At 36.2% G+C, this 15,602-nt stretch overlaps 1 protein-coding gene across 3 annotated transcripts in view; it reads left to right on the forward strand.

The window, feature by feature from the left end:
• Window positions 1–2,172: 2,172 nt before the first annotated feature.
• The window catches only part of LOC138047453 (small G protein signaling modulator 1-like), a 30,432-nt gene continuing 17,002 nt past the window's right edge, over window positions 2,173–15,602 (forward strand). Inside the window, exons 1-6 of one of the 3 annotated variants that reach the window (XM_068894304.1) lie at window positions 2,173–2,644; window positions 5,354–5,397; window positions 5,619–5,694; window positions 7,263–7,442; window positions 9,545–9,719; window positions 10,570–10,637. In XM_068894304.1, the coding sequence (XP_068750405.1) occupies window positions 2,542–2,644; window positions 5,354–5,397; window positions 5,619–5,694; window positions 7,263–7,442; window positions 9,545–9,719; window positions 10,570–10,637 (646 nt within the window). In that variant the 5' untranslated portion in view covers window positions 2,173–2,541. Of the gene's footprint in view, window positions 2,645–5,211; window positions 5,258–5,353; window positions 5,398–5,527; window positions 5,695–7,262; window positions 7,443–9,544; window positions 9,720–10,569; window positions 10,638–15,602 lie in introns of those variants that run through there. The other 2 variants (XM_068894306.1, XM_068894305.1) reach the window with 2 other exon arrangements.

The following is a 15,602-nucleotide window of genomic DNA, read 5'->3' on the forward strand; positions in this document are numbered from 1 at the left end:
CAGACGTTAAGACCACTTCGCCCGCCATTACATGAAATCTTTGCTTTTCTTTCAAACATCAGACCGAGGTTGACTTGTATGCGGACGTCTCGGAAGACAGACTTCCGCTAGAACAAAGACTTCCGCTCGTCTAAAAATAACTTTCGTGGACATGACATATCCCAAGGGCTGGACCGGGAGCCTCCCTCTATCCATTGGATAGCGTTATCCGTTCTTGCGTCGACCGTTTTGGCCTTCTTACACACCTTTTGAACAACTGCAGGGGCCAGAGAGATTTTAGCATCGTGTAATCGTTAGGTTGAAATTTTGGTTTTCCTAAAAGTGCTTGAAACTTGTTTGATTTTAGGGCGCTTTTCTTTCCTTTTGTGAGAACTGGCCGGTTAGATCCGTCGGTTTGCAACGAAAATGCAACAATTGGAATGAATGCTTGCATGATAATCGCTCACATTCTTCTGGAGGCCTAAACCATCCTCAAAGTATATTAATTTGAAGGCGTTGTAGAGCTAGGCCGGTCTGGCTGGTCAGTTCTGTCAAATGGAAAGCGTCCTTAGTTTCTTTTCTTGCCTGGTAGCCACCAGTCTCTCCCGCAGCCCTTTTTAGTGTCGTCATGTAACGCTCCTCCTCACTAAGGGAAAGGAATGTTGTTCGAATGTGCGCAGCTGTTTGTGGGGAGGAGAGTTGCGTGACGACACCATAAATAGGGAGCTTAAGCACGCGCGTTTTTGAGACGGGGACGGCAACCGGAATTGAGCTGTTTTCTCTTTTAACTTGTCTTTACACAACCACATTTACATTGCCAAGTATGTTTTCTGCATTAGAGATGACGCGCGTGCTTAAGCTCCCTATTTAATGACTGCGGGGGAGACTACGTAGCCACCTGATATCAAGTAACAGACTTTTTATGCCGGGTTTTATCAAGCAGCACCAGTCTTCTGTGTGCTGTTTCACGTTAACGCAACATTAGAGACGGATTTATCATCGCGTTAACGTGAAACGGGAAACGAAAGGTTGCTCGGTGGTTGTCATAAAACCATGAAAATTCTGTCATTCTAACTGATTTCCCGTTTTTCAGAAGTTACTTGATACCTGTCACTAACCGGCCAAAAAATGTGCCGATGTCAATGAAGTTTCTTCCGTTTTTGGCAAAACGCAATTGTTATTTCGACGTTCGACGATTACCGTGAACATGCCGATCGAAATGCTAAATCTCTCTAATATTAATTCCCAGTCCCTCCAGGGTCGTTTGCCCGGCGGCATTCCGGTGGAGAAAGACCTCTCCCTCCTCTCCCTACCTTCGTCGTCGTCCTCCTCCCCGTTGTATATTTGTTTGCCACGGTTATCGCGGACTTCTCCCGTAACTTAGTTTTCGATCATGTGGTGTTCGGTTAGGCAGTTTGGGTAAATTACTATGAAACTGCTTGTTTTTTTTCTGGAATTATTCTCGCGTTAGAGGTCAAAATGGTAGAAAACAATTCGCAAATGGAAAACAGGAATGTCAAGCAGGTGTTTTGAGTTTTGAAATTTCAGAATAGGCAAAAAAGTGCATTCCGATCATGATTTTATACGGAGTCCTGAGTTTTTTCCCTTGGGGGGAAGTGGAATATGAGGTCAGTACGATTGAGATTTGAGAGGGAAAAAGCCCCAAATAAAAAATAGGAGAAATGGTTTTTTAAGGAAGAGTACAATTTGAACTCAGGAACGGATGGATAGAGTGATTCAACTCTAGGAAGTGAGATCGGTACCTCCCTTCTTCAGTCTTCTTTCTGCGTTGATGGCTCTTTGTCCCAAATTCCATTCTTGAGCAAATCAAACTGATATGAGGGCAAAGGAAACTCGTTTCGGTAATACATTATGCATCGCGAGAGCTTTCCTTATTGGAAACTGCATGGAGTCTATATATCCAAAGTACTTGATGCCAATGTATTATACTGACTTCTGCGAAAACTCGTAAGATGGTGAAAGGTATAAAAAACTAGGCCATGTTTAATTGATTTCGATTGAAAGTCGAAAAACTTTGCTGGTACCAGAATCCAATGATATTTTCTCTTAGTTTTCACTGAAAACGCCATGAATTATTCAAAGCCCAAAACAAAGTTTTAAACCAATATGATTAAATATATTTTTCGGAACTTTTATCTCTTAGTCGCTCATGCAAAGAGTGCCCCAGTAACAAAATATAATCACACGTTTGAGTGATATATAACTTCAAGGGGTGAATTTATCGAATGGATAGTGTGGCACAATTGGAAAACAGGAGTTTAATTAATGGGACTTCAGACTCACAAGCGAAGCGCTTTCAAAGATCTCGTCACACAGCTGCTGTTACCGGCATTGAGCTCTGTATAAGAATGTTTTCTTGTTACTCCATCGAAAGATGGCGCAAAGTGAAGCCGTGAACCTAAAGATTCCAGTTTTCTGATGCACCGGTGAATCATTGGATTACCTCAATATTTTAGCGCGCACTAGTTCGCACTGATAACACGACTCTCGCTAGTAGCTTCGATCGTCGTTTGGTAGTTCCGATCTCTCTCTTCTTGCACTATGAACACTCTGTTATTCCAGTTAATTGAACCCAGAAAAGTACCATGGAATGTAACAAGAAGAAATGACAATCAAATGGAAAGGGAAACCACCGAGGAAGCAGGTATGGCTGTATTTAATAATAAACAAAAATTGGGGCATTGGCTTGGTTTCTTTGCTACCATTGAATGGCTTAGTATACCTAATGCTCCTATCTGGGGTAGGGACAGCGTGTCCTTGACTTCTGGGAAAGGTTGTCGTTTTTGAAGAGGACGTTGAACTGCCTGAGGCCTCACATAGTGACGAAAAGAGCCCCCTAAGTGGCCCTAACCCTAAGCATTTTTTCTTTTCAAGAGCGACCGCTTGGTTACGCGACACAGTGTCTTTTTGTCAAGACCTCAAAACTGGTTGCATCTGAATCGGGAAACCGAACCACGCATCTTTTATCCATTTAGTCTAAAACTCGAATGCGATACGAAAAGAATTCCCGATCTTTAACGTAAAGTAATTTGTCAGGTCCACTAAAAAAAACAGCATTGCGTGTTCCAGTTTCATCGATCTGATTTTAAAGGAACTTTTTTTGCAAGACGGTCAAATTTTCAGATACTTTCAGTTGATGCGGTGGTTCCACTGAGACATTTTGTAATAGTACTGTAATTCGTTCTGATGGCGCTTGCACAGTTCCATTTCTTAACCACCTTCTCCAGTCCATTCAAAACGTCGAATCTTCATTCACTGCCCTTCCCAAGCCGTAATCATTGATTAACGTTTGCTTCAAGGCATATTACAGATATATCATGTAGATAAGGAAATTCGCACACAGTGTCGGTACCGACACGAGTAGAATGAACTCAGTGGAGTCTTAAAAACGCCAGGGTTTTAGCCTGTAGAAAAGAACAGGAGCGATTAATATGTTAAACAGTCCATCCGATGGTATTTTTATTAACTCATGAATGCCAAGACCTAGCAAAAGTGCTTATCATTGAATTTAAACCATTAAAAAGTTACTTAAAATATCACAGCAACTCAGTGATTGACGGAAAGGAAGATCTAGTCAATTAGTGTAGTATTCATATCTGACGTCAACTGTGTCTGAAGAAATTTAATCAAAATAGTAACCATTGAGGAATTGGCAAAGAAATAAATATATTCAATCATCAGTCTAAACCCTGAGGGTGCTATAGTGTTTAAATTGAATTTAAATCAAGCAGTTTCGGCACGAAAATTGGTCTCTCGCTCATCGGCCAGTTATTTTATTCAGTCAACTCCCTTCTGCATGCTGACTTATTTTGATTTTCGATTTATGAAAGAAATAATGATTTTGATGTAGTGTACTTCTTTATGTAAATTTATCTATTGCGAAACCAAGAAATTATACCTTGGCCATTATGATAATATGAAACATTCTTTCCCACCCGTTTGTTTTATATGCAGCGACGTTTTCAGCATAAAGTAATAGAGCCTTTGTCGCTTATGTTTGTGTTGCCCGGGTTTTCTTTATGGTTTTGCTTTTTAAGCCACCGAAGCGTGAAGTTATTCCCATATGTTAAAATACCCCAGGGAACAAAGCCTCGAAAAGCCATTACAGTATGAAAATAAACTGGCTTTGTTCCTTGAGGTTTTATTTTTGTGGAATTTGAATAACTTTACGCATCGACGGTCTTACAGGTTTTTTTAATGAATGAATATTGTTTCGATAAATTTATTTCTGTATGACATTTTAAAATTCAGTTACGATCTCTTGTTATTTTGAATATGCCACCTTGCATAAAGCAACTGAAGCTATCAGTAAACCAAGTCTGGCCATAGAACTGTGATCTGGCGAGTCTTTTGTCCAGTCTTTTACCAGGATAAATAAAGTTATTATTATTATTATTATTATTATTATTATTATTATTATTATTATTATTTAACTCATAGTTGATAGTAAACAAGCATTCGATCAGTCCAAAATCCCTCGTAACTCCTGTTAGAAGCACTCTCGATTTATTTTTTCAGCCGAAGTACGTCGGTGTTATAGAAAAAAAAGATTTTATAAAAGAAATAATTTGTCCTTCGCGCGATGTCTCGTTGTTAGTCTATACATTTTTAAAATTACGAAACAATCAAATTCAGTAGAACACATCAGTAGATAGAGCCAAAGTCAGCGGCTTAAATAGCTTTTGGCCGGCAGAAAACCGAAAATAATTGTTATTTAATATTATTTATAACCCCCGACAAGTTGTCCGAAGAGCTGACAAAGACAGTTTCATTTCCGAGCTTACAATTGTGTTTGTTCTGACCGAAATTTAGATTCACGCACTTCAAACAAGGGTAATATACCATGTCTACTTTTATTTTTAACGGGGGTTCGTTAATTTTTTCGTAAAACGATATTTAATTGAAATTGCGTCGTGTCATTTCTAGGTGTAATTTATTTCAAAATCATCGTACGTGTTGAATGCTAAACTTTTTATCAGTCTCTGAATCAGTGTAAACTTATGACAGATGTTCGAGTAGGAAAACTGTTCGTCAAACAAAATAAACACTGTCAAACCAAATATAGACGATGGGAATTCGAGGAACATTATTTTCGCTGCCCTCCAATAGGAAGTCTACGATAATCTTATGGAGGTCAAACACGTTGAAAATGGAAAAATAGTAATCGGCAAGTCTTGAGCCCTGATTGGTCGAGACTGATTGAATATTCATCATTTGGTCGAGCTTGTCCGGAAGACCAAGATGGCTCCCTTGAAGGGTAAAAATATGACGAGAACTCGTATTTTTCGCAGGTTTAAAGCTGTTTCTATAAAGTGTGCAACTTAACACCCGCTCTACTTTTATTGGCTTTCAGATGAGGACTTGCGAAAGAAACTGCTGGAAAATGTCAAGAAAGAGGTGGGTATAATATTTTCCCGTCGCTGCAAGATTGAACACCAATCGAGACTTGATCGGAGTTGATATTTTCACCTGGTTTGTTGCGCCTTTGCTGAACTTTAATAATTTTTAATTTTTTGTTTAAACGAAGATTCTCGAACAGCAATGCAGCCATGCTTCTCCGATGATCATAATTTGAACATTCGCAGAGTTTGTACCATCTTGTGTTGTTTGGTCTCCAGGTCAAACAGCTCATGGAAGAGGCTGTCACGAAGAAGTTCATTCACGCAGACAGCTCGAGTATAACCTCCCTTTGTGGTAAGAAATACTATAGTGTTTTCCAGGATTGTCTTTTGTTTTTGTCGTGATTTTTGAGGTTAATTTGGACGCGATGGAAGATCTTTGGGAGCTATGTTTTTGATTGGGTATTTTTGTCAAATATTTGCATCGCAGTCAAGCATATTATTTGCAAATTTTACATTGGTGAAAAAACAAGGCAGCTTAGCGCGAACAATTTTTTCTTATTTCTGAAAATTGCCGTCTCTTCTCTTTCTTTTTCCCTTTAGGGGTTCTCGTTTTATCTTGACTGTCATTTTGAAAAGTAGCGTGCCAAACGCAAGGAAGTGACAAATTTATTTTTTAAAATCATTTATTGTGATCGCAGCGACCGCAGAGCAGAATTCTTTTTACTGCTTATTTCAGTATACAGATCCCACAAAGTAGATCTTATTGAGCAAGGGTTGTGTTCGTGTTGTTGTCAAGGGTTGTCTTGTAGATTTAACGTAAAGTAACAAACAAATTACAATAAAATTAAAAAACGATTCGCTCGCCGTCTACGGAATTCAAATAATTTCACCTGATATGAATATATTACTCCAATTCAGTATTTTAAAATTTACATATTTAATTCTCATGTTGACTGTCATTTTTGAGTTAATTGTAAAGTTGTTTCAAGTGGTCACATTTTGTTGTAACTTGATACCTAATAATAATAATAATAATAATAATAATAATAATAATAATAATAATAATAATAATAATAATGTTATTAATAACATTATTATTATTATTATTATTATTTTGAGCTAAAAATATTTATACAATTTCTTGTATCAATGCAAGAGTCCTATAGTATATTAAAATTTGTGCCAGTTGTCAGACATTAATATAGCATTAATTTTTTTTCTAAGCTCTTTTTGAGTTTAGTATGATATACTAAAATTTTATTTATTTGCTGAAAGAGGTAACACTAAGTCATGCATCCATGCATGCATGCTCCTTTAACTGTCCATTTGAAAAGAACACTTATCCAGAGAATTAAACTTTCAAATTATGGTGACATCAATGGCAATTAGATAAGAATTAAGTACATTGTATTTTTCATAAGATAATGTTACAGCCATATTATTGGAGACATGAGTTCAACTTATTGTGCAGGGCAAACAAATTTTGGATTTCTCTCTTCGTCTTAATTCAATCAAGCCAGCAATAATATCGTTCAATATGTCAGGAGGGAGATCCAAGAAGTTGGATGATCCTAGAATTTCACATGAAACAGTTTTGTTTCATTTAGATGCTGAAAGTTGCATTTACATTTCTTCCAAATGTTTTGAAAGTCATACAGGAAAATAGTGTTCATCTTTACATGTATCTAGTATCCATCTTTATAACACCCACTTCTCAACCTCTGAACATTTTTATGCGCACAAGTCTCTTTTGTAACTGCATATTTGGGTCAAAGTTTGGAATGGGACACCTATAAAAGCTTTCAAGATTTCACTAAGAGCTAAAGGATGTTTTGCATCCTTTAAAATGAAGACTCTTATATTGGTGTGGATACGTGTATGATACTTGATGAAATTAATATTGTTTTATCATTTTATCAGGTGCAGTTGAAGCAGGCATTGCTCATGGGTTAAAGAAAAGAGCTGCTGGTCTTCTCCCAGCTCAGGACACCCAGTCTGTGCTGTTGAAACTTGCCAAATTATCAGAACCTGCTGCTGAACTTGTTAGAAAGCTCTCTGGAGATGAGGAGGCTAGCAAGGATGACAAGTTTTCATTGCCAGGTAAAACAGTGCTAGTTGATTTGACAGTTTAATTAATGACAAAGGGCATATCAAATGTATGTTACATAAACTTGTAAAACCGTTTGTACCACTCAGGGTAGTGCTGCAGAGTGGCCCATACCTCTTTAACTTATTCTTTAATGACTTGGAAATAGAAGGGCTCGAAAATATAACATCACTTAAATATGCAGATGATTCCACAATTCTGGTCTCCATCTCTAGAGATTTGCCAGATAAATCCAAAATTGCCTTGTCCAAGTTCATGGAGTGGACAAATGCAAATCACATGCATTGTAACACCAGTAAATGCAAAGAATTAATCTTTCGAAAGAGAGGTGTTCTGGATCACTACGCACTGTTATTGAATATCACGCAGTATAGTAATATCTTTATTTTGGAACTCACTATCCAAGATAACTTTGTATTTCAAGGCAAAGCTCAATGAATCCGGTGAGTGTCTATTTAACGTGAAATTTAACGTGGAATTCCCTCGCCAGGCAGTGAATTTTTCTAACCGTCACGCTTTTCACTACTCGAGGGCTATTACCAATAGTCCTCTAGTAGCGTAGCCAATTTAAATGCAGGATTTGCATTAGTCCACTAGTTGGGTGATACTAATTATTATTAGAACCTTGCACAACGAAGGACATACACAAAGTGAAATACCATAGATCACCTGTTTAATGCAATTGTGCTTCCTAAAATATTGTATGGTCTTTCAGTCTATTCAGCTAGTGTTTCGTATCTTAACGTTGTTCAAAGTTTTTGAATAGGTGTTATAAGAGGTGCTATATATCGTTTTCTTATAACATTTTAGAGCTTGTAGAAAAATGTGATTGCCATCTTTTTAACAATTAAAAATTTAAGCACAGAGACCATTGTCTGAATAGCTTACTCCCTCGGTATGGAGAATCGTCTGCTCTCCTTACGAATAGATCTAGTTGAAAGGCCGACTTTCAACCGACAGGCATTGTGTGCCGCAGAATTTTCATATATGAAAATTCTGCCAAAGCTGAAATTCATCCAGTTAGATCGCTATGATAAGCCATGCCAATTTCCATAACAAAAACAAGCGGTCAAAAAGCCTGTTGGTTGAAGATGGGCCTTTAAGACCCAATATTAAAATTAAATACAGAATGTCTCAAAAATAGCTTTTTTAATAGATTAGATTTTAAGTATAACTTAGCTAATATAATTTTATATAATTTTTAGATTTTTAGAACTAGATATTGTTTATATTCTTTTCTTTTTTTTTGTATTTTTGCACATGTAGATATTATTAATTTATTGCACAACATCCGATATGTATTTTTATCTGATGAATAAAGACTATTTACTCATTACTGAATCTTGCAAGCAACTATTTCAAAAAGCCAAGAAGATGTATTTTTTTTTCATATTTTGACATCAAAATCTTTGTGCCAGTTGAACCTTGCTTCCACTTGCTTTCCACTTGACTTCAACTACTTTCCTTTCCTGCTCATCTGATTACCTCAGATATAAATAAATAAATAAGTTAGAAATCCTCCTTGCATGGGCCAGGCATAAATCAATGGAAAAAAACTCGGCCCGTAACTTACAGTACAAACCTTAAACTCAGTTGGTAAGAGGTATTTATTTAAACACAGGTGTTTTGAACCTGTTACAGTCCTAGCGTCCAATGGACAACTAATTAAATATACCATGGTAAATAATTAACTATAAAACAAATCAAATTACTTAACTGTACAATATTAATAAACACAACCACAATAAGTAATTATAAGGAGAAACATTAAATTAAACTCACTTAAAATTTTCCCTAATTTATTCAATAAAAGCATTTTAAGTAGTGGGGCAGGACGTATTTCATCAGTGAGACTGTGCCAAGGCTTGGGTGCCTGGAATCTGAAGGATTTCAGACTGTAGTCTGTATAGTGAACTCTCGTTATGTTTAATTGTTACAGTTATAGTTCCTCTATTAAGGTTCTTTGTGTTGACACGTTCCTTCAGTAATCCACTAAATAAATGTAATAATTATTAGGTTATGTATTAAATAATTATTGCACTTAAACGGAATCCTAAAATCTCACTAATGTCACTCACTATGTTATGTTTTGCAGAGAGCCCCATTCTTAAAATGAAGTTAAACTTTACTGCCTCACTAAACAGTAGTGTCAACAGAAAAATTAATGGCTATAACATCAGTGGGCATTGTGGCAAGTTTTTGTGGATTAGAATTGCTTTGTTAGAAAAACTTCTAAGCAAGATTGTGGAGGATCTTCATACCAATGCTAGGTACGTATCAACGACAGGAGTGTGTTTTTCCAATTTGAACCCCAAGTTTTTGTGTGTGTGGGGTGTGTGGTATTAGTTAATCTAGAGTTAAGGAACTCTTTAAAGTTTTTGTTAAATTACGTGTCCTGACAGGCGCACAAGATTACATGGTAATTAGGGCCTCACAATGCATGCCATTGCAAAACTTCTTTTTGCATTAAATTTAAAGGGGAATTTGGAATAGGACAAAATAGTAGACAAAAGAAAAAACAAAAGAAAAAAAGTATTATATCAGTGATTACAGCCCTTAATAATATCATTAAAGGCATGTATGTCTGACTCAGCTTGCACCCTGTCAAAGCTCACTTTTTCCAAATTGCATTTTTTTTTGTCAAATTTAATAGAGTCCTGAGTAAATAGATCCTATTAAACCTTTGCAAACAACTGGGATACATATGTGAAACTATATATTAATTAACAGCAGATGGTGTTAATGTGCCTGAATAGAAGAATGAGGTATCTTTTTGCTTAGTAACTAGACGTCGTGGAGCCTGAGACCAATGGGGAATTTTGTCGGAGAAGAACCTAGACAAGCCACCTGGATAACCTGGGGCTCTTTTTGATCAATGAAGGCAGAGACCAAGTCGCTCTGTGACTTAATTTTTTGGGTATGACTTGCCACACTTTAGACTGAAGTAGTATACCATCACTGCTTAAAATTTTGTCATGATTTGGTGCAAACTAAAAACCAAAGAGACATTAAATGTCTTAAACTTTTTATAACTACAGCATGCAAAATAATAATAATTATTATATTAATCTTTCAATTTATAAAAAGTAACAGTTTTGTATTTATATATTCATTTTGCAGCCAATTCTATGAGCCTGAAGCACTCTTGCGTGACCCTGCTGATGGAAGAATATTCATTGAACTCTTAGGTGAGTGCTGGTAGATACTATTAAAATTTATAATGATGGCGTTCTCGAGGAACAAGAGAACGCATCCTAATTTGGTTTCGCAGGCGCGAGAAATCAAGATTTTTTGTGGACTGCAAATTGGCCGCCCCTCTAGGTTTTTGCAGGGGCTGTGGGCCTCGTTTTCGTGTCCATCTGTCACGTCATTCTTGCTCTCTTTTGTGGCTTCCTTTGTTGTTTTCGACTTTTTGGGGTTTTCTTTGAAGCTAACTGGTTTTTAACTCTGATTGCATTCGACAAAAAAGACAATTCAGTCCCAATGCAGCCTGGAGTGAGAGGTTTTGGTTGGGCGAAAACAAATTACATCATCCCAAAGCATGTGTATACAAGACGATTTCTTCGCGATCGCTCGTTTCTAGAAGTTTTTCTTCTGGACCGAGCGTGACCTGTTTGGTCAGGATGTGAGATGACGTGCTTTTAGTTCTGCTTTTGTTACGTTGTTGGGAAAAAAACATTATTTTATTCTGTTTACGAACACAACTTTGAATCGCCTTGGCTTTGGGATGTTAACCGTACGCGTGGGAACAGCCATATTTCATTGGCTATAGTTTAATTACATTTGTTGACTTTAATATAATATATAGTTGCAGTGGCCACAAATAGTTCAGTCTGTTTCCACCCTCGGGGGTGTGTAGCGCCGAGTTGGCTATAATCATCTCATATCCAACAAGCGTGAGTGGAATAATTGTTTTATCAAAAACACCCCCAAAATATAGAAAACTAGACTACAATAAAAATAAAAAGGCCCAAAAAATCATGCATATGCTTGCCGTGTTTGTAGATCATGGTATAATGGCTCATTACCCATGATGCCTTAACCCTTCGTAAGAGTAAATTGTGTTCACAAAGGGCCTATGCTCGAAACGTCAGCTCAAATCTTTCTTGCCGTTGTTGATCGATGACCAATGATTCCATCATTCATATTTCATCAGGGGTCAGTTACAGTACCGCTCAGAATTAACCTAACAGGGAACGCTGAACGGAACGCGTTACATATTCGTTCAATTTCCGTTCTCTTATCCGTTCTATATCCGTTCTATACCCGTTCCGAATCCGTTCCAGCTCTGTTCTCTTGTGGTTCCATTGGACGCGTTCCATGTAACGCATTTACAAGAAAAAGAACGCGTTCCTTTGAGCGCGTTCACAAAAACCGATAACATTCACTGCGAGATGAAGTTGTAACTTCAAGTCAAACAGTTAGTCTTTTCCTAAAACGAAGTTTTTGCGCTAGAGATATTAATAAAAACAGTTAAATTATTGCAGTGATCAATAAGATTTCTTTTTCAATTGTGCAAAAATATAATATTTGATTGTATACAAAAAGTGAGCAAAACAAGGACAAAAGATGACTTGCGGATAAATTTGGCCTTGCGCACGGTATTGGTTGTCAAACGCTTACCGACAATACGTACCCAAAGTTTATCTGTTATTTCTTTGTTACAAAGTATTTATCTGGAATAATACCGAAAACAAAAGCTTGTCTATTATGTCTGCTGTTTATTTTGATACTTTCCTTGTGTTGATTTTGCTTTGTTACCGCACAGCACAAAGACAAAGTTGGTGGAATCCGGAAATTTTTCGTTGGACGTGTTACATTTTGATCCGAAATATCGCACTTTTAATTTCGTTTCTATAGTTTGGCCATATTGAGAAAAAGAAAATATTTACACTAACATCTCAATCCCGTTCACTGCAGCTGTTTTTCTCACTGATTTGAAGTGCAGGTTTTTTTGTTTTGTTCTTAATTGAAAACAGAAAGATATTTTGAAACTTTCTCTTTACCAGCTAAATGCACATGAAATGTACTTTCCATCTCCGTTTTCAGATTATTACAGTTTCCCAATTGTAGTCTTAAAATCAAGCGTTTAATTTAGCGGCCTAATGAACACCAATCCCTTTTTTAACCGGGCCGGGTGTCAAGCGACACGCGCCTAATGCTAACAAATGTGGACTTCACAAAGTACACGTAAATCTCGCTAAGCGGGGACGTTCTCTAGAACGCGTTCCTGCAGATGAGAACGTGTTCTAGAGAACAGGTTAAAGAGAACTTGTTTGTTCCATATCCGTTCTGCCCCCGTTCCACGTCCGTTCTGTTGCTGCTTCATTTCTCGTTCAAGTTTCGTTCTGATCGCGTTCGGGAACGCGCTCCATGTTAGGTTAATTCTGAGCGGTACTGTAAGACCAGATTGAACCTGTTTTGAAAATTAATGGGAAAAGTTATGTATTTTTTAGTAATTTCCAGTTTTAATTATTTCGTTTAATTAAAATCTGAACACAACTTGTTTTGATATGAAGTCATTTTTCAATGATCATTATTTTGTTAAACTGGAATCCTTATTATGCTGGCTCCAATGTCTCAAATCCTGTGCAGGATATCTCCAACGAAAGTTAGCATTTAGCAGTAGTTTATCTTTAAAGGTTAATACCTGGTACGTCAAAAACAATGACAGTGGTGATTGAAGGTTTTACCAATGTTCAGAAAGATATATTGCAGTCCTTTTCATTGAAAACCTTTGACGGTGTGTATGGTAAAGATTGGAATAAATGGCACAATCCTAAGGTCTTATAAAGACATGATTTTATTTTTTCGTTCAGTAGGCTTTGATATCCTAATATCAAGTTGACTTTTGTACTCTCCTGTATTGGTTGATAATTCTAGGGAAAATAGTTTTGGCTGAAAATGGTAACAAACTGGTGAGATGGAATTATAATTTTTAACCAAACTCTGTCAATAATTATTATTTTAATAGATTATAGATTTGATGACTAAGCAACATGATTTTACTCACATATAAAATTGCCCTGAGGGCTCTGAGGTTCAAGGTTATCTGTTTCCAAAAGTATTTTGAATATTGTCATGTTCTTACATATAGCACATAAATTATGTTGTCCCCATTGAGTACTTATAATAACGTAAAATGAATGTCATTGTCATAGTAATGTCATAATACTTTTAGAGGTTAGGCAAATATATAATGCGTACGATATAACTACCTGGATTAACTTAATCCAGGTAGTTATATCGTACGCATTATATATTTGCCTAACCTCTAAAAGTATTATGACATTACTATGACAATGACATTCATTTTACGTTATTATAAGTACTCAATGGGGACAACATAATTTATGTGCTATATGTAAGAACATGACAATATTCAAAATACTTTTGGAAACAGATAACCTTGAACCTCAGAGCCCTCAGGGCAATTTTATATGTGAGTAAAATCATGTTGCTTAGTCATCAAATCTATAATCTATTAAAATAATAATTATTGACAGAGTTTGGTTAAAAATTATAATTCCATCTCACCAGTTTGTTACCATTTTCAGCCAAAACTATTTTCCCTAGAATTATCAACCAATACAGGAGAGTACAAAAGTCAACTTGATATTAGGATATCAATTTAATTCTCCTGGTGACATTAAAATGGATCATTTTTCTAATATTCTCAGTGGTGAGATACTGTGATCTAAATAGCACCTTAGAAAATCAGTGGAAATAATTCCGAAAAATTATCAAATGAAAGTCAAACTTTAAATGAAATGATATTGACAGTTTGTCACACAAGTTATTATACAGTTGTGTGATTAACATGATTGTGTTTGCAGTTTAAAGGTATATTAAAGGAGGTTTAAGTCTTATTTAAAGGAGATAGGTCTTATAATTGGAATTTCCAAAAATTTATCAAATTAAAGTCAAACTTTCAATTAAATGACATTGACTGTTTGTCACCCAAGTTATTATACAGTTGTATGATTAACATTGTGTTTGCGGTTCTGAGGTAGCTATTGTGTTCTGAATTAGGATTTCACACAGGTTGATCAAAAAAATGCCTTGGATTCAAGATATATCCCTTTCCACTTTTATAGTTTGAAATTTATCGTCCCTGTAATAACTTGATTAAAAAGATTAGGGCTCAGTACTGTCAGCTTCATCTTTCTACTAGAAAATAGTTCTTTTTTATATCTCTACACAAAAGCAAATGAATGTCACATCCCATAGATGTTCAGTTGCCAGTGTACAACTATAGGTTAATGGGTTGATCACTTACAAAGCTATATAAATTATTATGTTTTGTGAGGAAACTGCAGGATCTTTACACTGGCAACCAACCCTCACCTACAGGGAGCTGTGTGACTCGGGCAATTTTTGCAACTTCTGAAAATATGCATGATATTAATCTTTAATTTTACTCAGCCCATGGAAGCAATGACCTAATGGTAAACCATGTATAGCAACTAGTATCTAGTGACCGTCTTGATTAATGACGAATGTTATGACTAATGAGTTCATTGGAATTATCCCCTTATTAAAGTCTTTTTTAACATGCTTGTCTGCAATGTTCAAGTTAGGTTTAGTGATATTATGCATAATTATTATTTCTTTTTTAGGCTTTGGTTGTTTATCTTGTTACAAGTTTAGCTTTATTATTGTTAAATTTCTGTGCGGAGTTATTTTGCTGTCCATGTGTCACATGACAGTTTAATAGCCCGTTTCTGTATGTCTCAGTTTCAAAGTGAGTCCTGGTGCACAACCATTCAAATGGAAATGAGTTGCGTATTCTTATGCAAATCAAACTCATTTCCCTTGCAATAGTTGAGCACCAAGACTCACTTTGAAACCGAGACAAACAGCAACTCAGAAATGGCCCATTGTAAGATAAGGTTTTGTGTTTTAGGGTTTTAATCTTGTACATTTTCTTCTTTCATCGTTTTGTGTAAAAAAAAAATCAGCCTTGTTTAACCCTTTATTCCTGAACCAGCCCCTAGTTATGTGTGAAATTGTCTGGCGTCAGACAGAGAAAAATCTTTTGTGTCACAAAACACAAGGGAATGGTTTAAAAAAAGTGATTCAGAACATAGTAAATTTGTCATTTCCAGCAAGTAAATCGGGAAAACACCATGTATTGTTACTTTCTTTGGAAG

Source organism: Montipora capricornis, chromosome 4 (genome assembly GCF_036669925.1).
Source record: "Montipora capricornis isolate CH-2021 chromosome 4, ASM3666992v2, whole genome shotgun sequence".
Classification (NCBI taxonomy): Eukaryota; Metazoa; Cnidaria; class Anthozoa; order Scleractinia; family Acroporidae; genus Montipora; species Montipora capricornis.